At 41.8% G+C, this 26189-nt stretch overlaps 1 protein-coding gene across 2 annotated transcripts in view; it reads left to right on the top strand.

The window, feature by feature from the left end:
• FANCM (FA complementation group M) overlaps window positions 1-26189 on the top strand; it is a gene marked incomplete at its 5' end in the record, with an annotated part of 70608 nt that overhangs the window by 37086 nt on the left and 7333 nt on the right. For both annotated transcript variants that reach the window (XM_082761220.1, XM_082761221.1), the window contains 6 exons: window positions 5825-5982; window positions 6623-6775; window positions 18885-20847; window positions 22462-22538; window positions 22645-22713; window positions 23250-23387. In XM_082761220.1, coding sequence (XP_082617346.1) covers window positions 5825-5982; window positions 6623-6775; window positions 18885-20847; window positions 22462-22538; window positions 22645-22713; window positions 23250-23387 — 2558 coding nt within the window. The remainder of the gene's footprint in view (window positions 1-5824; window positions 5983-6622; window positions 6776-18884; window positions 20848-22461; window positions 22539-22644; window positions 22714-23249; window positions 23388-26189) is intronic.

The following is a 26189-nucleotide window of genomic DNA, read 5'->3' on the forward strand; positions in this document are numbered from 1 at the left end:
CAGGGCAAACTAAAGCCTGAACAGAGAAGAGGGGAAGCAAGCCACAAAATCATGCAGAAAAGATTCCTTTCCGTAAGCTGCAATTCAGTTCATGCTATTTCCCATTTTGCAGGGTAGAAATGTACTGGAGAAGGACTAGTATCAGTAGATCAGTCTGTACCTGCCACCCTCAGCCTAACTTCTTTCCAAGTAGCATGTGCTGCAGCCATAACCATGGTACGGTTGTGATGGTGCCCCTGATCACATTGCTTTTCCAGCACACCTCTCCAAGGCTTGCTTATCTGGGTTCTGCACACAACCCAGGAGGTGCCGAATAAGGAGAAACAAGGGTGGTGTAAGAAGACACAACTTGTGAGAAAAATAAAAGTGGGGCAAAACATGGAATTAAAAAAATCATTTTAGAATGTTTGTAACTCTGTCCTGGAAAATAGAAATGAGAGGCTTGAAGTGCACAAAGCAGATAATACACTTGAATGCATTTCCTGCTGAGGGAATAGCACTTCAGAGGCTGTAATTACCAGGTTCCTTTTGTGTGAAATAGGTTAGCAGCTGCCACACTGAAGTACATGGCGTATGTGGTGATCTATCAGTTGCTGAGGCTGAATGTGATTGACTGCCCATCTTGAAAGCCGGTGTTACATCAGTGCAAATTGCTGACGCTTTTTTCATACTGAGCACCAGGCTTATGTGCTAAGGTCCCCTTCATTACTGTATGAAGCAAGTGCCTGATATTCAAGATAAGACCCAAACAGAAGAAACAGTTCTTTAATTTTTGCATTTTCATGTACTAATTTCAGTGCTCCCTTCCATGTTATAAAATGGAAAAAGGTAGCCGTAATGAATCAGCTTTGTGTGTTCTTATTTATCCTTTCTTGCTTTTCATTTGCTCTTGAGGTTTGGTTGATCTTCAGATTTGTCCATGGAAGGATGTATGAACAGAAACTGAATTATCCCAGGCAGAATTATCATAGTAATTCCAAGCAATCTCCTCCTTTCCTAGCTAAATTTAAATATTTCCTTTTCTTAATCTTAATCATTGGGGGTAGCATTTCTGAACAGGTATCTTTGGAGATAGCTCAAGGTTTTTGTTTTGCTCATCTTTTGTTTTCAAATTACTGTGCTGAAAGATCCAGATAATCATCTTTAATATGATATTTCCAGGTTCTCTGCCAATATCCCCGTTCTGCGAGAGATACAAAGCCACAATAGTCATGGCACATAATAGCTAACATGCCTTAAAATGTGCTCTTTCCATACCTTGTTTTTCCTACTAGCTGAATGTAATTTTAAGGTATCAGTAATTTCTTTTGCTTTTCTTTTTATGTTGTATTTGTCCAGGTAAAATCTCATTTTGTGATGACTTCTTCCCCTGATTCTTCTCAATTAGTCTGCCTTTCCCTGCTTCCAGATGGTGTCAGTGACTGAGTTGTATCTAGCTGTGCTTTTTGTTTGATTTTAGAATATCACATTATTTCCTTAATTGCCATTTTTATCATAACTGTGCAATCTTTTACTGTCTTTCTAAAATGTACCTAAAATATGCCTTCTTTAGTCTCTCTGTGGATTTTTCACAGAATCACAGAATTGAAGGGGTTGGAAGGGACCTTGAAAGATCATCGGGTTTTTGATGCCATTCCAGTTGCCCATGCTTTTCAATACAGTTGTGGAAGGGCCTTTTGGATGCCTGATAAATTTTCTCAGCTCATCTCCTGTTTGAATTAAACATGCATAATTATTTACACTGCTTTCAGTGGAAATACTGCAGAAAAACTGCTGTTTTCAATGTTTGTTGTCTCTGAAAAAAGCAGTGAGTCAAGGAGGTGTTTATGCATGGGTGCTCCAGTTCCCTAAGTTCAGATTTCTCACCCTGACAGTACTGGGTTAGCAGAAAGTCACCGTTTTGTGTGCTGCACCAAGAATGTAACACTTGGCATGTGTCTTACATCAGCTATGTCGTGCTCTGCTTTTCTCAGTAGAGAGCTGTCTCCATCTGATTCAGACAACGGCTGGTATTTTGCTTCTGAAAATTCGATTGCTTTCTACGATGTATATACTATTTTTAAAGTGTTTTGACTTTGCCTAATAAGGTTACCTACACCTAATAGGTCGTCTGTTTGTTTGTTTGTTTAAACATCTTTCAGTTACACTTAAGATGCATTATTTTTTTCAGCCAGTGACACGGCCTCTCCAAAATACTGGTTGCATCCTTGAATGCATGCCCAGAACAGCTGCTCGTGCTGTTGGGGGGAGCGTGAGTATCAGCTATAACCTGCCCAAGAGGGACCTCAGCAGCAGCACTATTATTAAATTCGCTTTTAGTTTTGGGAATTCTTCATCCACACAGAGAGTTCTGGTAATCTCAGAATTGCGGCTCCAACAAATTGGAGCTGTTCTGTTCAGCCGTGAGGGTTCCCCATTAGTGCAAATAGACACCCATTTCCTGGGGCAGCTCGCCCTTGGCTGCAGCAAGCTATTATTTCAGAGTGCTCTGCAGAACTCGTAGTGACAAGCTTTTGCCTTTTGTGAAGAATGGGTTAATGAATTTAGAATTTGTGAACATTAAAAACAAGGTTTTTGTTTGTCCCTTTGTTTTTTGGCCAGCCCTTAAGAGTTAAATGGTATTTTACACACATGCTGACAGAGTCCTGTTTGTCTGCATCCCTGTTTCTCTCCATTTTAGTCAGGCTTCATTGCATGTCAGTGTAACAGCTTAGAAATGTGTGCTTGTCTAAGATGAGTAGAACAAGCATGGAGAGGGTACCAGTAGTAAAAAGTAGAAGTGATAACTTGTGCAATAGTTTGCTTTAAGACAATTGCCTTTGGTCTGCTTCACTTTCCCTCCATTTAACAGCAATCAGGCTTTAGAGAAGAAAAATAGTTTGAAAGTAGGCTTCAGCTCGTGCTTTCCTCCTTTACCCTGATGCATCAAAGTATTCAGGGCAGATGGTCTGGCCTTTCCCCATATTGCATGGAATTGTTTCTGCGGAAGGGAAGAGTTGAGCAACCTCTAAGTTAGGCATTAACCTGTCACCTGCTGGACCACATCGCTCTTCTTTACAAGCCAAGGGACTCCCTTCCATTCCCTCTTGAGGAGATCTGTTGTGTCTTGTCAGGTACAGAGGCCATTGTCTTGACAGCCCACAATATTTGTTCTACTCAGGAACAGAAACTTCATAGCTCAGTTACTGAGCCCAGAGCTTCGGGAAGTGTCTGTTACTGCATTTTGCAAGCTGTTGGATGCCTTCATGCCTGTGTAATGTTGGGCAGTACAACCACCTGATGGTATCAGAGGATCCTCTTGCCCTTGTTACGAGGAGCTGTGTGGTGGTTTTACCCTGCTGGGGAGCTGAGCTCCACCACAGCCACTCTCTCACTTCCCTCCTCAAAGGAAAAGGGGAGAAAATAGGATGGGAAGGGCAGAGATAAGGACAGGGAGATCACTCACCAGTTAATGTCACTGGCAAAACGGACTCAGAGTAGGGAGAGTAGTGTAACTTGCTGTCTGATCCCACTGGGCAGGAGTTGGACTAGGTGATATCAGAGGTCCCTTCCCACCCTGGCTATTCTATGAGGCTGCTGATATCAAAGCAGAGCAATGAGAACTACCACCCACCTTGGGGGCTGCAGGGCTGCTTCTTGCTCCTTGCTCTCCCAGCTCCTGTTGCCCAGCAGTTTTTTCTTCCCCCTTTCTTAAATCTGCTCTCCCAGAGGCCCAACCAACTTCACTCAGGGCTCGGCATCAGGTCCCTTTTGGAGCCGGCTGGAGCTGGCCCTGCTCTGACATGGGGCAGCTGCTGGGCTCTGCTCACAGAGGCCACCCCTGTAGCCCCTGCTACAAAACCTTGCCACGGAAAGCCAATACAAGTTTTCCTCTGGATCTGTAACACAGAGAACTGAAGTCATCTGTTGTTCTCACCGTTTCCCTTGGCGTGTCTGGATGGCATGTTCATCACCTGGACTGTCAGGGAGAGTTCTGGTACGCTGCCTTGATAACCATCTTCAAGAGCAAGAGAGATGTCAAAATGGATCTGTTTGCCTCTGAAGTTTTTTGCTGGTGTCTGCTTTTTCCTGTCTAGCAACTTGCTCTTTGAAAATGCTATCTTGGTTCCTTGGCAGACTGTCTTTCTTTCTTGTTGGGTATGAAGGTATGTCTTAAGTGAGGTAGTAAAGGTCTCTTCGGACTGGCCAAGGCCATTAGGTTTTGACTACAACGGAGTGCCCTTCCTGGCCTTTCCTTTATGCCCTGTGCAGGTAGCAATCTCGAGAGCTCCACGCTAATTCAAGACTGAAATATTCTGTCTTGGTGTATGGGTGCGGGTAGTTCCTGCTAGAGCCAACTTAACACTAAGCTCTTATAAACAACAAGAAAGGCCATGAGATACACTTTTCTTATAGATGTTTTTAATTTTCATTTTTCTTCAAGTCTCTCTTCCTCTTCTACTGAGTCCCTGACCTGTGTGTTAGCTGTAAATAAGTGGAACGCCTCCTAGACTCAGTTCAAACATATTCCAGGAGCAATAATATCTTCTTTTTGTTCGTTTCTTTTTTTTCACCATGGTCTTAAAAAAACTTCAGTGTTGGTTAGACTTTTCCAGCTGTGAAAGAGTTAGCAGGAATTGAACCTTGTCCTCAGGACTTTCAGGGATCTGGGTTTGAGTCTCCTGCAGACATTGTCACATTGTCCCTGGAGATGCAGCATTTGGAAACTGCAATGTGAGAGGACTGAGAGATACAGGCTGATTCCTCTAACACGTCATTAAATCAGAATAGGGTGTTGGCTGCATATTCATCCCAAATCCTGTCTCAGAGCGATTTTCAAATTAACTTAATTATTTTTCTCCAAGCTTCACACATCCAGGCTGAAGGCAATGACACGTTAACTGCTCCTAACAGTGATGCTTTGGATGTCCCTTTGCTATTTGCACTGATGGCAGTTTTGGGGGATCTGGCATTGTTGCTGCACACAGCTGGCACAGTATGTGGTGGTTGTGCCAGGGCTTGCTGTCAGACTGACAAAGTTACTCAATTTCCTCAGTGTCACTGGAGCTTGCTCACACAGGGCTGTGCAGCACCAGGGCCTTCTCTTCAGTGAACTGCCATATGAGCACATATTTTGTTTCTGTCTATCTGTTGATGCTCACGGATTCCCCATACTCACCATTTGGTGTTACGAGTCTAAATAAAACTAATGGGCTCTCCTTTTCTTTTCCCTGCTCCTTCAAAATTTTCATAATGCTTTTTTTTCTGTCCTCCTATTCATCTACATGTCCTGAGCAGTTTAAAATGGAAAAGAGATTGATTCAAGAAATGAATAAGAAATATTTTTGATATAGCAAAATGATGTTACTTTCCAGTACTTAAAGAGTAACTTAAAAATAAAAACAAACAAGCAAACAAACAACAAACTGCCAACCAACCAAAAAAACATGCAATTTATTTGTAGTTTGTTCTCCCTGGTGTCCCCCTGAGGATTACATTTACAAGTCCAAGCCCTGTGCTTTCCCTGTTTGCTGAGCTGTCTTCAGGGCCTGTTGGTGTCTGATAGGTTGAATCAAAATCTCTATTAATATCTGTCAATGCTTCTTTATGTGAGGCCTTCCCCAAAGCAATCACTTAATAAATAGATGTGTCCAAAGTCTAGCATGTGCAACTTTGTTTTGATATTTTGTTTCTGACAGCAGATTCTCTATATCTGGTTCTGGTTGTGGCAGAAAGAAAATACGTTTCTTCTGACGGATACTACACAAAGTTGGTTTTTTTTCTTCTTCTGTGTGTCTTTTTTCTTGAAGTAGATAATATTTTCCCCTTCTTTCCTCTCCAACAGGCCCAAAGGAAATACACAGTCATGAGAATTGGTCTTTGTCAGCTGAGGAATTTGAAATATGGGACAGACTTTACAGGCTTAAAGAAAGCGATGGAGTAAAGGAACCGATACTGCCTCAAATTCAGTTTGAAACCTTAGAAGACCTGGAAGAAACATCAGTGAGTTGAACCTAAATGTAATGTTTTCTTTGACACGTAGTTTAATGGGAACTCTGGGTAACAAAGTTAACTATAAATTCGAAAGATGTCTATCTTAAAAATGCAATTTGGAGAATGACATGCAGGCTTTTGAAGTTAGGAATTTAGGAATTAGATGTTTGAAGTGAGTTTCTGAGGTTAGATCTGTCTATTAAAAATAGAAGGAAAAAATCTCCCAGTATCCAATAAGTTCTGCTCCTGCTTCTAAGAATTTCAGGCAGGACACTGTATTCATGATGGTATTGTATCACAGCTTTTTGTTACCTTGTTTGTATAACTATAGAAGTGTTACTGATAGAAAATTCAAGTTTTACAAGCTTTTTTCTGACCCTGAGGGGAAAAAAATGGAGTTTTGATGCCATTTTACTACTTAAAACAACCTGTATCTGATGAACAGCTCTGACAATGCAAAGCCTATATTTTTAATTGTTTGTTTTAGACTGGACTTAAACGTTTGCGATGATGTTCAGATACTGTAATGTTCAGATACTGTTCAGATACATTCAGAGTGTTTATTGTCCCTGACAGAGAGGCAGGAATTGGTTTTGCTGAACAATTTCTTAACTAAAATCTCCTTGCCAATCTTAATTTTAAACTGCAGAAGCCTGAAGAGGAGGGAACTCATAAACTTTCCTTGTCTGAGTGGAGTATTTGGCAGAATCGTCCTTTTCCTACAAGTATGGTTGACCACTCGGATCGCTGTTACCATTTTATTAGTGTTATGGAAATGATAGAACTGATGAGACATGAACAGGTGAGGTATTTATATTTGTCTGTCTGTAAGCGTGCACGTGTCTTTAATGCACAGTTAGAATACTTAAAAAATAATGAGTGCTCTACTTTTGTCTGGTTAGTTGAAATAAAAAAAAGGGAAATGTTTGTGTGGGGCTATGTTATTCATTAAGAAACGGATAATGTGCATTTAATTTTGTTTAAAAAATGTCTCCCACTGGTGTTCTGTAATTCTTACTCTTCTCCACAGAAGTTGTTTATAAACCCTCAGTGTTCTCCCTCCAGTTCTATACGTACTGCTTTTTCTTGTGTTGAAGTTTTCTAGGTCATCAGAATCTGTTGCTAAGCTGCCAGAGTTTCCTGAATAACTCTACTAACCAAGGAAGAGAATAGAGACGTTGTAGTTGTACTCCTTGCTCAGAAAGTGTATTAATAGAAGGTTGAAAATAGACTTTTAGAGCTAAGATAAGCTTCTCCATCACAGGACAGTGGCATTCTTGACTTCTTTGAGAGTCTGTGTTCTCTGGCTTGGGTCAATAACATATTGCCAGAGAGAGAGGATTTCAGAGGGGTGTTCAGGTGTAGAGGGCTGAAGGAATTCAATAGACAAAGGAACAGTTAAAAATTTGAGAATTCTTTTTCTGATGGAGGACTTCACTCCCCACCACCAAATCAGACATTTGAAGCATTTGTGACTTAAGTTCCCTTACTGAAAGTGTCCTGCTACCAGAAGGCTGCTCAGGTTCCCAAGTGTCTTCAGAGTTGTGGTAAATGCTAACACCTGGCACCTATAAAATAATCTACAGAGCAAATTGGTTAGTTGCAAGTGAGTCATCAGTATTCCGTCAAAATAGATGCAGAAAATTGTAAGCAAAGCAAAGTATCTAACACTTGCTTTTAAAAAACTTTTACTAGAGACGTGTCTGCCTGTTGTCCCTCACTGGAGCGAGGCACAACCGCCTCTGCTGTGTACTGAACAGTCAACAGAGAGGATGCTCCCTCATCAAGCAGGGCCCAACACGATAGCTTCATGGCCATCACCTTAGATTTTGCTTAGTGTGACGATGCCATAGCATAGGCATAGGCACAGCATAGGCACGGGGCACGGTGCTACCTGCTCAGAAGTCACACTGCCCTGTGCCATCATGGCACACAAGCTCTCTCCCAAGTATTTCAGATCAGTCCCGTGTACAAGACATGGCAGTGCAGCAGAGAATCTGCGAATAGAGCCTTTTCACATTCCTGGAAAATGCTGGAAGATCTGTGTCAGAAAGGAAGGGGTATTGCTGTTCATTGACAACCAGTGAGAAACAGTTGGCTTTCACTGTTTCTAATTTAACAGCTAAATGTTAGCCTAATCATGGTGTCTTGTAAATAATGTTCTTGCTTCCAAAAGAGTGGGACTGCCTGTTATCTCATTCACCTTCTTCCTAGCTCAGCATTTCAGGCATGATCTGGATTGATTTTCAGCCAGCTTCCTCTGATCTGTCTTAACTAGTCGTAGGTGGAGATGCTGAACTTTCTCACCAGTTAGAGGAGAAGTGCATAACTGGATGCCATCAGCAGGCTGAAAACACCTTCTAGTGACTGCTGAATATGAGAGGTTACAACATGAGGCATTGCTCCACCCTGTTGAATTCTTATACAGAAAAACAAAGCACTTGCAGTAACTCTGACTATATCTGGCAAGGTTCACAAGGCAGAAGCTGTAATCAGCACTGGCACCCAGTTTTCAAACATAAGTGGTTCTTGGTCTGTTTGTTATACCTACACCAAATTGTCAAGGTTCAAGGACTTCAAAGCTTCATCATATTTTTCTTCATAAAAACAAAGATGGAATGTTTTAATTTATTTTTTCATTATTGACAGTGATTTCGTGCATTAAAGTTTTATTAATATTTTCTTAATTTTCTTAAGTCAGCTTTGAATTCTCTGAGGAGCAGTAATAGTCTTCCCAAGACAGGCTATGTTCCCACTGGCCTTCGCCAAAGAGAAGGGAAGTGCATGCCGTATGCTCTGTTTACAGTGGAATCACCTTGGACCAGTCACTGAGTTGTGGCAGTCCTTACTCATCAGGATTACACCAGAACAAACTTGCTGCCCTGCAATTTGAAAGAGAACAATCTTCCGTACTGCTAACATGAGAAGACGTGTGAGTTTGCAGGAGGTTGTTTTGTTTTCCTCAGTACCAGTCTTGTCCTAGTTCAGTCTTCCTACAGCTTCAGTTCTGGTGCCTCAGAAAATGCACACAGAGGAAAGAGGGTTACAGCTCCACGACAAATCAGACCAAAGAGCCTTGCTGTATACTTCTTGCATTAGATAATTGAAGGCAGTGTTAGGATTCTTCTCTTCTCAAGGTTGAGTTCCTTTGGCACAAGAAACTTGTTGCCTTGTACCTAATGTGGTCTAGCCTCTGACAGTCTTGATGGTATGGCTGGACTTGCTGCAATCTGATGAGCCATTGAAGAGATCTTGTACTGGGGGACTAAAACTGGATCAGATGCTGCAGATCAGGTTCCCCAGGTGCTCAGCACAGGAGAATAATCACTTCCCTTGCCCTGCTGGCAGCAGTCTTATCAAAGGAGCCAGGATGTGTTCGTCTTTGTTGCCACAAGGGCACACTGCTGTCTCATTTTTCTGTCTTGAGGTATCTGTCATCCTGCTGGCCCTGTCCTAAAGTGTGTCACCTGCTTCCCCTCTCCTGGCATCATCTGCAGACCTGCCGAAGGTGCACTCGGCACCTGCAGTCGAGGTCAGTAATAGAAATGTTAAATAGCAAAGAACTCTGAGAAGGACTCCCAGCAACTAGCCACTGGCTGGACTCCATACCAGTCCTCGTCCTTTGATCAAACTGTATCCCAAACAGTTCACTGTGAGATTGTGTCAAAAGCCTCACTAAAGTCAAGGTAAACAAGGGCTGCTGCACTTTTCCTGCCCATGTAGCCTGGTAACATCTTCATAAAGGGCAGCCTTGAATTCTTCATCCCTATGTTTTGTGTGCTTGTTGGGATATCCCTTTAAAAACTTGTATTTGCTACTTTGATTTGAAGTTTGTACTCTAAATTTAAAATTGGACTAAATATAACATTAGCATGGCATTCTAACTTCACACGTTTAGATTTTCCTTATGACAGAGTGTTTTGCATCATTCCTGACACGGCTGCATATAAAATTGTTCACGTCAGGATCTTTAAAAATTAAGCAAGCTTTGCCAAAACCTGATTGTGCCATGTTGCCTATAGCCAGACGTGCAGGGAGGCAGGGTTAATTTACTTTGAAAGTAGAAACTGCTATACTGTTTTTATTCTTATTGTAGAGTCCTTGTTTGGAGAATAAAATACTAATTAAAAATGTATAAGTAGAGCACAATAGAAGAAATTCAGATTGGTAGGCAATGTTTTGAATTTGTGCATTGCTATTAAGGCATGGTTTTGTAGGTGGGTACGTGTCTTGGCCGTGTTCCTGGTTCTGGTACTGCGGAGGCTGTGCTGGGCAGCATTGCACCTGCCAAAAGAGCTGCTTGTGTTGGCAAGTGCAGGGCTGTCAGACGCCGGCCCCGTGCACTTTTCTGCCACTGTACTTCCAGGAGCACTTCAGTTAAGCATAAGACTGGGAAAATTGTGAGGTTCAAAGTAATGCTTTTCTGCCAGATTTGATTTCAGCCCTCTTTAGTGCCCTGCTCCCCTTCACAGTGAGACCCCTGGGATGCACTGTGCTTGCTGAAGGCACAGGCAGTGCAGGGACAAGCGTGCTGCTCTCAGCACCAGTGCCTCCTGCCCCAGCACAACGTGCTCGTGCAGTGCCTGGGTTAACGTGCCCGCAGACACACTGCATATGCCCAGTGTGAGCACACCAGTCTGGGTAGTCTTAATTCCAGCTTGCTGATTTCTACACCACTTGGCCCTAGGCATTCTTGGTGAAGATTTTTGCTGTAGCAAATAGAAAATTTCCTAAGTTTCACCTTACTTTAGTATTTGGGTGTGTTTTGAAATTGTAGCAGATGCTATTAATAAGCATGAGGAGAGGATAAAGGGATATTACATCAGCCTCCGGGAAATTGACCTGTAGCAGAAGTTACGCTTGTAAAAAAACTACCTAAAATGTTTGTCTGGTATGAAAATGAGGATAGAAACAATGATGTTTTAGCAGTGATTCACAGGTTTTTGCAGGCTCTGTGTGTAATGTGCATCCAAGTTCCTGCTATAAATATTCTGTAGCCAAATTTATCACTGCTAATCTCTCTGACGTTCATTTACGGTTCTTAATAGCAGAGGGATAAAGACAGATACAAGTCAAAGCTATTTCCTTAAATAACCAGGATATTGAACTTCAAACCACCATTTTATTGATTATTTTCTTACTTAGGTATAAAGCATAAAACCAGCCAGTTATTTTAATATGAATAACCCAATGATCTGGAAATTTCTGATGCACTAATTATTTCTTGGGAAGGATCTCATTCAGAGATTAGTAATAACACCAGCCAGCTCAGGAGGGGTGTGTGTGTTCTTTTTGGGTATCTGCTGTTGTGGAAGACTGCTCAGGAATTCAGCACTGTAGTTTTCTTTTCCATTTATTCATTCAGTTAACGTTTCCAAGAAATCTCCTATGCAGTTGTGTTTTGCGTAAGATTTAAACATTTGATTAAAAGGCTTAGATATTTTTAAATAGAAGTGAAAATGTTTGGAATAATTCTATTTGTATTGTATTTATATGCTTTTAATAACTTGGAGAAAAGAATGGCATATTGGAAAGCAAATAAAAAAAGAAATCCCAGAGAGGAGCCCTGCAAAGGCACCCCCCTGCAGAAAAGCCCTTAATGCCTGCATGGCTTTATCGCTACAGCAACGAGGACCGGGCAGATGGGATTGGATTTTCTCCTAACTACAAGCATGGATTTTTGTGTAACACGGTAACAAATCAAGTTGTCCTTATGCAAAATAATTCAATAGCTTTTAAGCATTTTTGAAAATTAAACTGTACTCTTTGGAAACAAGGTCAGGGCAAAGTAATCGCTTTTATTGAAATTGTGTCTGACCAAGATCCTGAGGATTTGTAACAGGAAATACTGAGGTGCAAGTGCACTTTTTTCTGGGAGGTAGGCAATTGATAATGACTTTTAAAAGTCACAATGTCATCATGTGTGGAACTATTACATGGGCATCCATTTCCTGCTGCAAACCTGGCAATCAGAAGTCCAGTCAGAGCAATCTAACACCTGGTAACGCTGATTATCAGCGCTGTCAGTGACAGGGACAGGGGACTGAGAAGGGGTCTTTAAGGTAAGGTCCCTTCCAGCCCACACCTGCCTGAGATTCATGAGGTGAAGTGCTGGACCAAGGGAAAATTCTCCTGGAATACCCTGGATTTCCGAAGAACCTGAAGATACTTTCCTGATTGTGAGGTTAAATCAAACATGTTTGGGGGAATACAGTGATTCCACTGACTTTTTACCAGGAGATACTGAATCAAAGTTAAAAATATTCAAATAAGGGCAATGAAAAGGATAGCTTTGTAGGCCCTTGTTGGCAATCCTATGTCTGGTTAAGAACCTGGTCCGAGATGTGCAGCACTTCTTGCCAGCCAGCAACAAAACCAGACTGCACGTGACGTTTGGTTATGGGGTTCACAGTGCACCCTCAGGCCTTTCTGGAGCTCTTGGTTTAAGCTGTGGGTGTCTCTTCACTATTGGGGTGCCAAATCTGTTTTACACCCCAGAGAACAGGTGAAGCAAGCACTCTGTCCCAGGATTCCCAACAAGGACTTCTGCAGAGAGGTCCCCGCGTGTCCTGCACCACAGAGACCCCAGGGGAAGGCGCCCAGGGGTGGGTGCGTGCTGTGCTGTGCTGTGCTGTGCTGTGCTGTGCTGTGCTGTGCTGTGCTGTGCCGTGCCGTGCTGTGCTGTGCTGGCAGGCAGCAGGGCTGCCCCAGGGAGCCCGCAGACATCTCCACTCCCTAATTAAATGAGTTTTCCTTGTGCCATATTGATTCCTCTGATCTTGTTGCCAAATGATTTGAGCCTGAACTGTAATTAAGCCCTTGTTTAGATGGTTCGAACCTTTAATTGCAGGTGTGCTGTTGTTAATGGTCCTGTAGGGTTTTGTGTGCGCAGTGAGAACCCAGCAGAGCGATTTGGCAAAGGATGCGGGGCTGTCACCCGTGTGAAAGGGACAAGGGGACCGAGCAGGTTGTGTGGTACCTGGAGGGGCTTAGCTGGGTTAATCTGAGGTAATGCTCCCGCTGTGTTTGGGGGCGGCTCGCTGGTGCTCTCACTGCTGCCTGAAAGTCTCCTCAGGTCCGGGCACGCCAGCCAGAAACACTCCTTCCTCATAACGTACATGGTCTCAGTTTTCTGTAAGACATGGCATAACGCTGCAGCTCAGGGAAAGCAACTAAATGTAAAGCATGTGAGAGATACATGGCTGTCAGCTAAAAGCTGCAGGCAGGAGCAGCTTGAACAGCAGCAGCACTGCTAGATGCATCGGTAACGTTATGGTCAGGAGGAGAAGCATCACAGCTTTTGTAGTCGTGGTTTCTATGTCCGTTGGGCTCCTCTGATGAATCAACTAAGGATGTTTTTAAGGGCTGTTTGGTGTATATAATAAATTTGAACTTCAAAAAATAGTTTTTGACAGCATTTCTCCCTGCAGTCTCTGTCAGAGACTACGCACTCATGGAATAGGAGGGATTGATTAACCAGTTTCTAAAAGGTCTGCCCAGCACTCAGATGGCAGACGTAATCAGTGAAATCACATAGGCATCAAAATTGTTTAACCTATCTGAAAATGGCCTAAAAAGGGAGAGGAGCACAGTATTTTATTATGTACAGCCCAGTTTGCCAAGCGTCTGTGCAGGATTCCCGAAAGGCAGAAGCCCTTTTTGTGGGAATGGAAGGAGATGGAGGAGAACTGCACACTGATTCCTCTGCCCTCCAGGAGTCTGCCATTACAACTGACTGCATGTCTTGGAGGTGTGCTTTATCTTCCTCAGTGAGTGTGTTAAAATATCTGTTAAATTCAAAGCAATAATTATATCCTAATAAATTTTTGTAAACCTTGCAAAGAAGTGAGGGGAGAACGGTCGTGGCTGAGAGCGTTTGAGGCATGGTTTTGTGTTTCAGAATACATGAAAGGGTCTTCCACATGAGGAGGAAGGGGTTTTCCCTTGAATATTAAGGAATCAAATGATCACCTGTGAGGATAAATGTGTAACCTCTTGTCATTCAAGTAGATTGCAATCTGCTCTCTGATACTTGCTCTACCTGCTTGTGAAAAACGCTGTGGGAAAACCACCAGCCTTCTTGTTGTAATTGTTACTGGTATTCATGCTAAACCATGAGCTAACCAGAGAAGACACCCGTGTGAATACATTAGCAGTGTTTACTCATCAGGATTTAACACTCGGTGTAAAAGTTAAAAATCCCAAAGCCTTTCTTCCCTAGGTCTAACTAAAAGCAGTTCTGAAAATAGTTTTTTCTCTCTGGTGTCAGAGCAGACTTCAATGCCAGTTCGTGCTGCTTTGGTTCAGTTCTAATATAGGGTTCAGTTAGAGAAGTTGTAATTGTTAACATCTGTATCATGTCTGCTTATTGACTTGTCTTTTCATTTTAAAATATCAAAGTAAATATCACTATGGTTTGGGCAGACATCAGCCTTACTAGAAAATGCACATCCGAAGTAGTTTATTAGGAGGGAGAGGTTAATTTTAATGTTGACATTAGCAATATATTTAAATTTAAGTGCTGGAGAACATACAGATATACATGATAATACATGTAAGAATGAAGATTTTAATATCTTGTTTCCTTTTTCCTTTTTATGTTCTGTATTAAGAAACCTATTGCTTTTTGTACTGAATCAGTCCTCTGAGCAGGGCTATTGGTTTAGTATGACAAGATCAGTGAGGTGCCTGTTTCTGCTCGCCCGTGACCTACTTGCTGACTTGCTGCTACACACTGGAGCTCACCAGTCTGTGAAAGAGCTGAACAGCAAATTTAAGATTCTGCAAGTTGTACATATCCCAGCTGCAATGTGGTAATTACAGCTTTGTCCCCTCACTCCATCAGTATTACCTAGACTTGCTGGGAGAAAGTATTTTGGATGACTAAGTTGAACTAGGCTGAAGCAGACCAGTTATATAACTCCGTGTAAGCCTGGAATTGGGTTACCAACGTTTGTCCTAGATGCGAAATTCATCTCCTGGGCTGCTGTCCTGACACACAGCAGTTCTGCTAGATGTTTGTGTTCTCTCTCTTTGTTTTTTTCCTTTAATTGCTGTGCTTACATACATTTGCAAGCCAGGAAATTTTGGAGAAAAATCTGCAGAAATGTGAATGCAGCTAGATACAATTTTTAGATATGGCTGGTTGTTTTCTTGTTGGTGTAGTTCATATATAGAACATACATCGGGCTTCTAGTAAAGGATAGAACTCTTGTAACATACAAATTTAAGTACAAAAATGATTTTTTCTGTATCTTGAGTATTTTTTAAGCCTATCAAGAATAGATGAGGTGGGGTCTGAGTCCTGAAGACAGAGGCCTTTCTAGCAGCTTATATGGATATGACTGTTTGTTCTTGCTTCTGTTCTCTGAACTTTGCCAGTTCTATGAAATCATTTTGAGGAGTGGGACTAGACTTCTGTGTAGTGTTCACGTTATAGTGGAAGCATGAGGATAAGCAGTGGCCTAATAAAGTTCTTCACTGCAACAGCTCCTCACTCCAGCTCTCTGTCTTGTACACAATTACTTATCCATGCAAGAAAATTTCCTGTTTTGGTCTCTGCTGGTGGTTTTAAAGATTTCAGCAGGGACTTTTTTGGAAACCTTTTGGAAAACAGGAAGACTGTATGCATGAGAGCTTCCCAACTCTTGTGTTTGTTGGTCACTTCAAAGAAATCTAGTGGTCTGTATGGGTTTATAAGGTTGGTTGTTTTGTTGGTTTGATTTCGTTTTCAAAAGTAGTATTGACTCCTCTGAAGAGACTCATCCAGAAATTATATGTTAGAGCTTCTACTAATTTATTCAGTATACAGTTAGCAACCTAGAGCTTCCCAAATCTATCCCTGACCATTAAAAAAATGGCATCACATTTGCCACCTTCTAGATCCCCACGTATGTAAGCAAGAGATTGCATACCAACCATTATCAATCAGGAATTTTGTTTATGAATTTCTTTAGGTCCTTTGCATGACGTGACACTGTCCTTTTACTTGTTGCTACTCCTAAACCTGTAACTCTTTGTTTCATTGTGTTGACAGTTAAATGATTTGCTCTTAACTTGTTTACCTCTGGTCCAGTTGTGATCTGAATTACCATTTTGCCTACTTAGAACCCTCACCTTTTCCTGCAGGTTTAATTACTGTTTAGGTTGTTTTACTTTGGGTTACTTAAAAAAATGTGAAACAAAGTAGGGCCTACAGTGGTCTGAGCTGCATCGCTTAGAAGTGTGTTGGGCGGAAAAGAGCATCACCTACTTCTGTTTCAATATAGCTTAGTGGTTTGGCAGCTTATCAATCTTCAATCCATGTAATGTATGTTGTGGTTTTACAGTGCTTGGATACTTTAATCAAAATATTGTGCAGCATTCAGTCATGACTTACGTAAATCTAAACCATATCACTATCAGCACCGTTACCCTGTCAACCAAATACGTAAACTCCTCAGAGGATGTATGTAAAATTAATTGGACCAGGTCTTGTTGCTTGTTGTTTGTTGCTGCTCTTCTTTGATTTTATCTGGAGACCTCCATATCTTGATTCTTTTTTTTGGCTGAACTTGAGGGAAAATAATCATTTTGGACCTACAATATCAAAATTGTCCTCAAACCCTTTCATATTAATTGTTTCTTCACTGTTTTGACAGTAAGACTTCTTATAAGTCAGCATGTGTAGCCTGGGGATCTCCTCTTCTGCTCTTTGTGAGAAATCCTAACGTTTAGTTCCTTCGGATATCCTCGTTTATGAACCGATGGCCTAAGCACAGGCAGCAGGTGTGCAGCAGCTGAGTAACATCTTCTGTAGTGACAAATGGATTGCCTGTTCTGTGGCTCTTTATAAATGAAACTCCAGCAACTGACTTCTTCCCCCTGCTCTACTCATTCTCCTGTGCTGACCTTACAGAAATTGCGCACTATGGCACTGAGACACAGCTGTCATTGCTGTTAACAGGGTTTGTAACCAGCTGTGCCCCGACCCCAAAACAGCTGTACACTGATTTGTCCTTATTTATTCTGCATACGATCCCTTCTGTGGCCTCTTGGTGAAGTTAGTGTTAAAATTTAAAATAATAAATGCTGATTTGTTATAAAATGCTCGAGAGTGAAAAAAATACTCTTAGTCCCAGACAGGATGCTTTATCTACTGCGTCCAGAGAGCATCCAAAGCTTGTTAGGGTGGGATCAGTTTTCAAATGCAGGGAAGGCAGCTTGGTACCTCAGTCGGGGCTATTTTCGGGAGTACTGCTGGGTAAACCAACCGGCAGTACGTGTAGGTGTTGATCTTTCTCCCTCGTGCAGTGGGATAGGCAGAGTGCCTACAGAGTACTTCTCAAACCTTGCTTTCCACGATTGCCTGACTCCTTACAGCAGCCAGAGAAGTCAGTAGCAGTCAGTTTAACAGCAGCCTCAGGTGTGCCGTCCGTGCTGCTCTGACGGTGTGATTTTGTAGAATCATCGAATCAGTTGGGTTGGAAAAGGCCTTCAAGATCAGCAAGTCCAATTTCTTCACAGTCTGTTTTGGAAGAGCTGCCCGAGTGGTCCCAGGGGCACCAGCTTTAGCAAGAAGTTGGTGTGTCAGCGTCATCTCTTAAACAGCCCTGGACACTTCCCTAACTGCTCAAGTGGGCAGAGCCTGGCTGTTGGAGAAAGGGAAAGTCACGATCTCTGCGAATGAAGACCAGGGTTTGTGTCCACGGGAGAAGAGCAATTAGTATTGCTTTAATGGCTAATACATGCAGCTGGAAGACAGAGATGTGGGAGTGAACATCACGACCTGCACAAGCTGAAGAAGACCTTCTCTAATAATATTCTCTTGGGACAATGAGGAGGGTTTAGGAGCTTGGATTGCAAGGACCTTGTTCATTTACAGCTGATATCTGGGAAGACTTTGGAGAATGTTACTTGTTACCTCTTATTGTAATTGTCAGCTTTGTCATCTAGTGTGAAGGTACCTTGTTTTATTGCAGGGATTAAGGCATCTGGAGATTCATCTGACTGAACAGTCAGAAAATAATTGTACTTTCTGTTTTGATCTTATTTCTCCATTTGTAGTTGTTTTGGTTTTGTTTTGTTTTGTTTTTAATTTTTGAAGCAGATTGGAACTTTGAAAGAGCATTTCAAACCACTGCTATCAGAGCTTCATTTGGCCTTTACTGTTCCTTTTAGAGATTGCAAGCCTTAATTTTGCAAACTTAATTTAAAAGAGAGAGTGGGAAGGACTCTCTTAGCTCCCTTAGCTGTGAATGATGTCAGAGCCTACTGTTCCTTTTACAGCCAGTTTTTTTAAAGAGTTGGTTGCCTAGGTCAGTGAATTTTAAAAAAGAAGATCAGTAAGCATCCGTGGAAAAAATGAAGTTCAGAGTATGTAAGTGGGAAGTTCTTCATGTGCAATGGCATCAGTGGCAATAGCCAAATTGTGAACAGTAGTACGAAGAGAACAGAGAACTCCAGGCTCACATGTGCCTTCAATAAGGTTTTCTTCTGCTCCCACCACCGTTCTGAATTTCCTAGTCCTCCCAGAACTAGAGCCTGTTAGTATTAGGCTGAAGGGACAATACCTTGCACAGTTAGTTAGCAAAGAATTGTTTGTTAATGTTCTGAGAAAGGCACAGACGCACAGTGGCGAGTGCTGTGCATTGCAGCTCTGTTAAATGCAATTGATAGTTATGCATGAAACATTGAGGTGTGACTACCCAAGCATGGATTTGCAGCTAAGCTGCCAGGAAACACTTTGTTTGAAAGCTGTGACCTTAAATGCAAAACACTTCCTTTTTTTTTTCTTTTTTTTTCTTTTTTTTTTCTTTCTGATAATGCTGGGGAGTAAAAAAAACTTTGCCACTTGTTTTAAATATCCTCATGGCAAGTCCTTGAAAATGTTTCTGTATTTATAATCATTATTACGCTGTGTTTTTCACCAGGGAGACTGCAGCTATGAGCTGGAGCTTCAGCCTCACTTACGTATTGAAGATGTTAATGTTCAAAGGAGTAAAAGTCTTCTTTCCATGACCAAGTCCACATTTGATCAGAAAGCACATTCATCCAGAAAAGACACGGCACACAGATCAAAAGTAAAACCATTTCTACCTGATGTAAAGGATGATGAGAGTGAATTATTTTCCATATTTAAAATAACCACAAAGATTCCCAAAAGAACTTCGGGGCTGAATTCAGAAGTGCCTGTGATGTCTACAGGTTTAAATGCTTCAGAGTCTTCCTCAGCAAGGAGGCTCACTCAGGCTGAATACACTGACCAGGACAATCAAAAGGATGAGGAAATAGAGAAGGTGACATTTGACTTAAATGAATTTATTGACTTATGTGACAACAGTGAAAGTACAGTTCAGAAGAAAGTTCATGAAAGTGCAGCAATAAAGGAATACGAAACTGTAGGTAAAGCCTGTTGTTCACCGGGGAGGAACCATGCGGATTTGGGCTGTAGCAGCTTCACAGCTGAGAAATCACCTGTGTCCTCTGACTTATTTTATCTTCCTGAATCATACTTGGATTTGTTTGTGCCTGTGAGGTCATCTGAAGAGTCTTCTTGGTTGGAAGGCGTATTTTCCTCTGTGGAAAGGCTTTTATCACACTCTCCTCCCCCTTTGAATAAACTTTGTGATTTTGAAAAAATGGAGAGAAGTGAAGAAACAATAAGCCCTTCTCAAAAAGCTATTTCCAATAGTCATTCAGAGAGACTGCAGGACAAAGACTTTCCTGCTTCGTCTGAAGTTGATCATTCACTCCTGCCCTCTGAAAATCCTCAAGTGAAAGCCACCAGTGACTTGTGTGCTTCTGTAAATACCTGTTTTTCAAAACCTGTATCATCTTTGCAGACTGCTGATGACAAAGTCGAGGGGCTTCACTGGAGTGACAGCTTTGATAGCCTGTTTGACAATGAAGAATTGACAGAAATTGAAAAGAAAACTCTGACAATAAATTACACTCCAGCAAATAACTCTTCAAGTAAACGTTTGGTTCAAGAAGATAAAGAATGCCTTGAAACAAACAAGAGAAGTGCGATTATTGATGAAGAGAAGAGTATACATTTATTTGAAGATGAACACATTTATGAAACAAATACTGAAATTTCATCTGTGAATAATGAGCCTTCTGTCATGTCAGCTTCAGGTGGGAATGTTAGCACGTCGGCTGCAGTGCAAGGCTCTGAGTGGCTTCCCTCACGAGATGACAAAACCTGCAAGGAACAGCAAGTAAGCAGTAAAATCACAACAGTGGATGATATTAGTGTGACTGAGCAGAGTCTGGATAATAACGATCTTTATGACGCTTCTCAAGAACTGTTTTCTGTTAACTTTGATCTGGGATTTTCCATTGAAGAATGTGAGGATGAAATCTTGGAAGATGAAGTGAACACGAACAATACGCCAGAATTAAATGGTGCCTTACAGAGTCACACAGGTGTCACTGAAGATAGAGAAAAAATACTAAACGATAGCTGCAGATTTCAAACATTGCCAAAATGGGATTGCAAAAGCCTTGAGAGAAGAAACATTTCCACACCACTGCCACTCCGGAGTAGTAATGTGAGTCCTGCAGAAGTGGCTGGGGATGCAACCCCTGCAGGGCCTGTCTCAAAGTCAGGGAACAGAAGGAGAAGTGGATCACATGAAGCCTTGGCTTCTCCCCTTTCTACCCCGTGTAGAAGGGTTAGGAATATCGAAGCTATCAGAAGAAATCCTGTGAATGTTTTCTCACATGTCGTGGAGGAAATTGCAGGTGTTCGTCCTACAGATAAAGTAGATACAAGCTCACATGGACAGAACTTTGAGAGTTCAGCCTTGGATGCACTTGATTCCCCTTTAGGAAGATCTGCAAACCTGGAAGATACCAATATTCGTGCTTCCCGTGTGTGTCCTGCTGAAGGTAGGGGATGCAGTGGTACTGTTAGTTAGTACCTTCATGTTTATGTAAATAATCTTGAATTCAGTATCTTTTGCATATTCAGCTAGGTATTTTGACTTAGGTGGCTATGATATGAGGAAAAGAAAACAGTGGTTTTAATACTAGAAGGTAGCTCAACGAGGAGCCTTCCCAGAATCTCAGCTTCCTGCAGTGTACCATGCATTCTAGCTTAGCCATCTGAGGCTGAGCCTCATGCATACCTACTGGAGAAAGCAGTCTGAATTAACCCCCTGATGTCTCTCCACAAGCAATAACACCCTCAGGGACGGTGACTCCACCACCTTGCTGGGCAACCTGTCCCAACGCCTGCCTGCTCTTGCTGAGCAGAAATGTCTCCTCATTCCCAACCTGAACCTCCCCTGGCACAACTCGAGGCTGTTCCCTCTAGTCCTATCACTAGTTACCTGTGGGCAGAGGCCGAACCCCAGCTCCCCACCTCTTCCTTCCAGGCAGTTGCAGAGAGCAATGAGGTCTCCTCTGAGCCTCCGCTTCTCCAGCCCAAACCCCCCCAGCTCCCTCAGCCGCTCCTCACAGGACTTGTGTCCCAGGCCCCTCACCAGCTTCGTAGCCCTGCTCTGGACATGCTCCAGGGCCTCGATGTCCTTCTGGTACTGAGGGGCCCAAAGCTGAACCCAGCACTCGAGGTCTGGCCTCACCACAGCAGAGCACAGGGGGACAATTACCTCCCTGACCCTGCTGGCTGCACTGCTCCTGACACACTCAGGATGCCATTGGCGCCCTTGGCCACCTGGGCACACTGCTGGCTCATGTTCAGGCGAGCATCAGTCAGCACCCCCAGATCCTTTTCCTCTGCACAGCTTTCCAGCCACTCTGCCCCAAGCCTGTAGCACTACATGGGGTTGTTGTGGCCAAAGTGCAGGACCCAGCCCTTAGCCATGTTGAACCTCATCCCCTTGGCCTCTGCCCATTGACCCATCCTGTCCAGGTCCCTCTGCAGGGCCTCCCTACCCTCTGGTAGATTGACACTTCCCCCCAACTTGGTGTCACCTGCAAACTTACTGAGGGCGTGCTCAATCCCCTTGTCCAAGTCATCAATAAAGATATCAAAGAGGTCACATTGCCTCCGGTTGTCGTATTCATATGTTATACTTCAGCAAAGGCAGTCCTTTGGAAAAACAGAAAAGGCTGCAGTTGTTTGAAAAATTGAATCAAGAAGAGGACTTTTTGATGAGTTCTGGTTTTGTTTCGGGCATCCAAAAGCATATGTGCTACAAAATGTTTCCAGAAGTGTAATACTTACTCAAATTTTAAGGGCTTCTTCTCTAGGTTTCATTCTTCATTTTTCACCTCTCTTTTTCTGTGTCTGTACTGCCTGGGGTAATCATTTCCGCTCAGAGAACCTCCAGGAAAGTAGGATTTATTGTACATCTCAACTGGAGATTATTTATTTTGATTAACAAGGCTAAAGAGAGCAATATTTGCCACAAAGATCAATAAGTAATCTCCTTTGTAGGTACTTTTATCAGAGAAAGAGGTTTTGATTGTTCAGTTATAGCAATATTGTACTGTGAACAACACACATCCTTGTGAATGTTACTTATTATTTTTCTGTAGGAACCAGCAGTGAAAGTGAAGAAGAGATTGTTTTCCAGAGGAAAAACAGAAAAATAAATGTTTTGAAGTCTCCTGAGGTGAGTCTTAATAGAGAAAATAAAAGACAAGAGAAGCAAAAAGCAAGAAAGTCAAACATCAAAGCAAAAATCCTCTTTGCATTTATTCTTATTTCTGTTCACATAGGTTATGAATGATAGTGATTTTGAATCACCGATTCACGCCATCAGAAAACGCCGACACCCGCTTAACATGGTTAGTAAGAGCTTTGGTAACGAAGAAGGAAAATAAAATAAACTTGGTTATGGAGGATATTTGTAAACATTCACTATTTTTTCAGTTCGTAGGCAAGTGTTCTTATTAAAAATACTTTATGGCATCTGACCAAAGATGTATTAGAATGTAATTTTTTTTCCTTCCTTCAGTTTATCCCCAAGTTCTCCTAAGATGTGTCTGTAGGTGTTGTTTGGGAGTGAATTATTGTCATAGGGAAGAGAGCAGAGCCTCTCTCTCTGTGAAAGGCAGTAAAATAACCTTTCTTCCTCAAAACTTTGAATCAAAAAATGTTCAAGCCACATTTAGCCAATTTTTCTTCCCAATAATGTGTTTTTCTGTTCTTTTCTGAAGAGGTGCAACTTTTGACTTAGCATTATTCCATCATTTTGCCATACCAAATCGATCAAAATTGTGTGTTGCTTAAGAAAAAAACAGATGTTGAAGGATGACTGTGTAATTATAATGCTGCTTGCTTTAGCTGTATTTATTGAAGAGTTTGTGAAATGTTCCTCTAGTCAGACGTGTCCAGTGATGACAGCTTGGATTTTCACAAGAACTCAAGTAGGACCACAGACAGCAGCTCAGCAGCACATAACAAGAAACAGCGAAGAAGTGCAAAACGTCAAAAGGTCAAGAGTGATTTTACATGCAAGGTATGGAATTTCACATCTCTTAATGCTTTGAAGCTTACGCATACAGCAGTTTGAACTGAAGTTGTATTGTTTTATGTATGTACCTATATAAGTGTTCATGTTTGCAACACAACAAAATCAAGTTCAGAATAGGCATAGAATCACAGAATGGTTTGGGTTGGCAGGGACCTTAAAGACCATGTAGTCCCACGCCCCTTGCCATGGGCAGGGATGCTACCCACTAGGTCAGGTTGCCCAGGGACTTGTCCAGCCTGGCCTTGAACACCTCCAAAAATGCTTCTTTGAACATGAGCAGCACCAAACTGAACTAAAAGAGATACAGAATTAGTAAGAGTCTATTTTGTGTCCAAACTGCAAGAGTGAACAAAATATTTCATAACTTGTCTGTATTTAAATTATTAAAGAAACATATGAAAATTACAGAAATTAACATGAAAAATTATAGCAATGATTTCACAACCAAAAGACAAAAGTAGACTGTGTCAGAGCATTCGTTCTAGAGCTTGTGTGTTCATGTATTTTACAGGCTTACGCAGGATCTCATGGTACAACTATTTTGTGGTAGGTATGCAGTGGAGCAGTTGTTTATTTTTAAGTCATTGTTTAGGAGTATTGAGGGTCATAGCTATTTCATGCAGGTTTGTAGCAAACTTAAGGGAATAACTCTTAAAACACTGGCTAATGATTTAATTCTCACATGCATTACATGACCTTCAGAGTAGTCTGCAGGTCCCTGCGCAATCATGTTCTGAAGCGAAACAAGAATTTACATTACAAGTAAGGAGATATTCAGAAATTAGGCAGCCTGGCTCTGGCACTTTTCCAGAATTTACACTGTTAGGACTTTATATCATATGCATATATCACCTGCTCTAATGCTTTGAGTTTTGAATGACCAACGACAGCAGTACTCGCCCTACCCCAAAGCTTAAGTATTAAGGTAGTGTTTTAATCTGTCGCTGCATTGGGAACTTGTGGAGAAGATGCCGGGCCAGAATCATACACTCATATTAAGTAGAAAAGCTCTTAAATATGCATAGATGTGTTTCCACAACTACAGTAATCCAGACTCCAGGGCACATTATGTTGCATATTTTTAATACTAGAATTAGAATTAAAATTAGAGTAGTTCGGTTGGAAGGGACCTACAAAGATCAAGTCCACCTGCCTGACCTCTTCAGTGCTGATTAGAAGTTACAGCATGTTAATGAGGGCATTGTCCAGATGTCTCCTGAACACTAACAGCCCTGGGGCATCAGCCACCTCTCCAGAAAGCCTCTTCCAGGGTTTGACCAATCTCATGGTAAAGAAATTTTTCATAATACCTAGTCTGAAATTCCCCTGGTGCAGCTTTGTTTTAAAGATAATCCTCATTATGGAGACTTTCCTACAGTATCAATACTTTATATTTTGGAATGAAAAAGAATTAGGGAGATTAAAAATCTATTTCTCTATTTTATTTAAATGTTTTATTGATGTGGGATCAAAAGGTTCATGAAAAGAGAGTACGTTACCTGTATACTTAAGAAATTCTACCCTGCCTTCACGTATTATCTTAGATAAACATTTGTGGTGATGAACATGTCAAATTTCTAAATTCACAGAAGATCCAGGACATCTCAGTCACTGTGATCAATCCACCCCCAGTTAGGTGTCGTGTCGCAGCTGCAGATAATGGAGCTGTAAGTGCAGCAGTGATCTGCAATTAACTGAGATCCTAGGAAGTCCAGGGTGACCCAAATAGCCAGCAGGCACTGAACAAGGGTCAATAGGCAATCTAAAAACCTGATAACTATTCGTTTCCAAAGTGTGAGAAGACTCCTGGCTGTTGGTTTCTGGTGTCATAGTGCTATTTGTGCTGCAGGGTTCGTCCTCTGCGTAGTCTTCCCCCAGTAAGAAGGATTAAGCCTAATTGGCAGTAGCACTGAGAGGTCTTTCCTGTAAGCGGGTGACCTCCGATGCATTTTATAATAATCAAAACTCTTCTAGAAAAGGAACTGCTAATAATGCCTGTCAGTCAGGCTTATTACTTGGTGTAAAGAAGTAAGTTAACAGCAAGGAATTGAAAAAAAAAACCTGAGAGATCTCTTATTGTAGCATATCTGTGTGCTAAAACAAAATGTACAGTATTCATTCGAAATATTCTGAAGGCAAACTATCATTCTTCTGGGGAAAATGAGATAAATGCTGATTTTTTCCAGGTTTTATGATAGCAGCTTTAGCTGAAATTTTAAGAGAAAAAGTTAGCTTAAAAAAAGCATCTCTGACAAAACATTGCCCTGGATAGTTTCCTTTTGTTCTCTACATTTTTTTTAATGTTTTGTTGCCTGTTACTATGAAACACAGCATCTACGTTTATAGCACACCTCTATGCTGAAGTTCAAGTGTGAAGTGCCTCATCATCCACGAATGAGCATTTTTTAAGGATGAGTTTCATTGTCTAACGAATTTACCAAACAATCTTAAATCAGAGAAGTTCAAACCAGCATGAAGTCTGTACCTGAAGTTTCCAAGACTTTAGTTCAGAGAAATCCGGCACTTCTAAATCAAAAGAGCTTTTTGTGAAGAACTCCTAGCTGACAGGAGTGAAACAAGATTTATAAGTCACAAATAACCTGATGGTTTGGGGTAGGTCAGTCAGTAAGCCCTGCCTGCAGCCCTAGTTGGTGCTAACGGCGTCACGCAGCGTGCGGACCTCCGGCACCACTGCGGGATGGAGCCAGCCTCACTGGAGGTGTCGGTGGGACAGATCTTCGTGTGCTGTGCAGTTCCCTACACATCATGCTCTGTACATCACCTTCC

This window comes from Aythya marila (genome assembly GCF_965140915.1).
Source record: "Aythya marila genome assembly, chromosome: 5".
NCBI classification, from domain to species: domain Eukaryota; kingdom Metazoa; phylum Chordata; class Aves; order Anseriformes; family Anatidae; genus Aythya; species Aythya marila.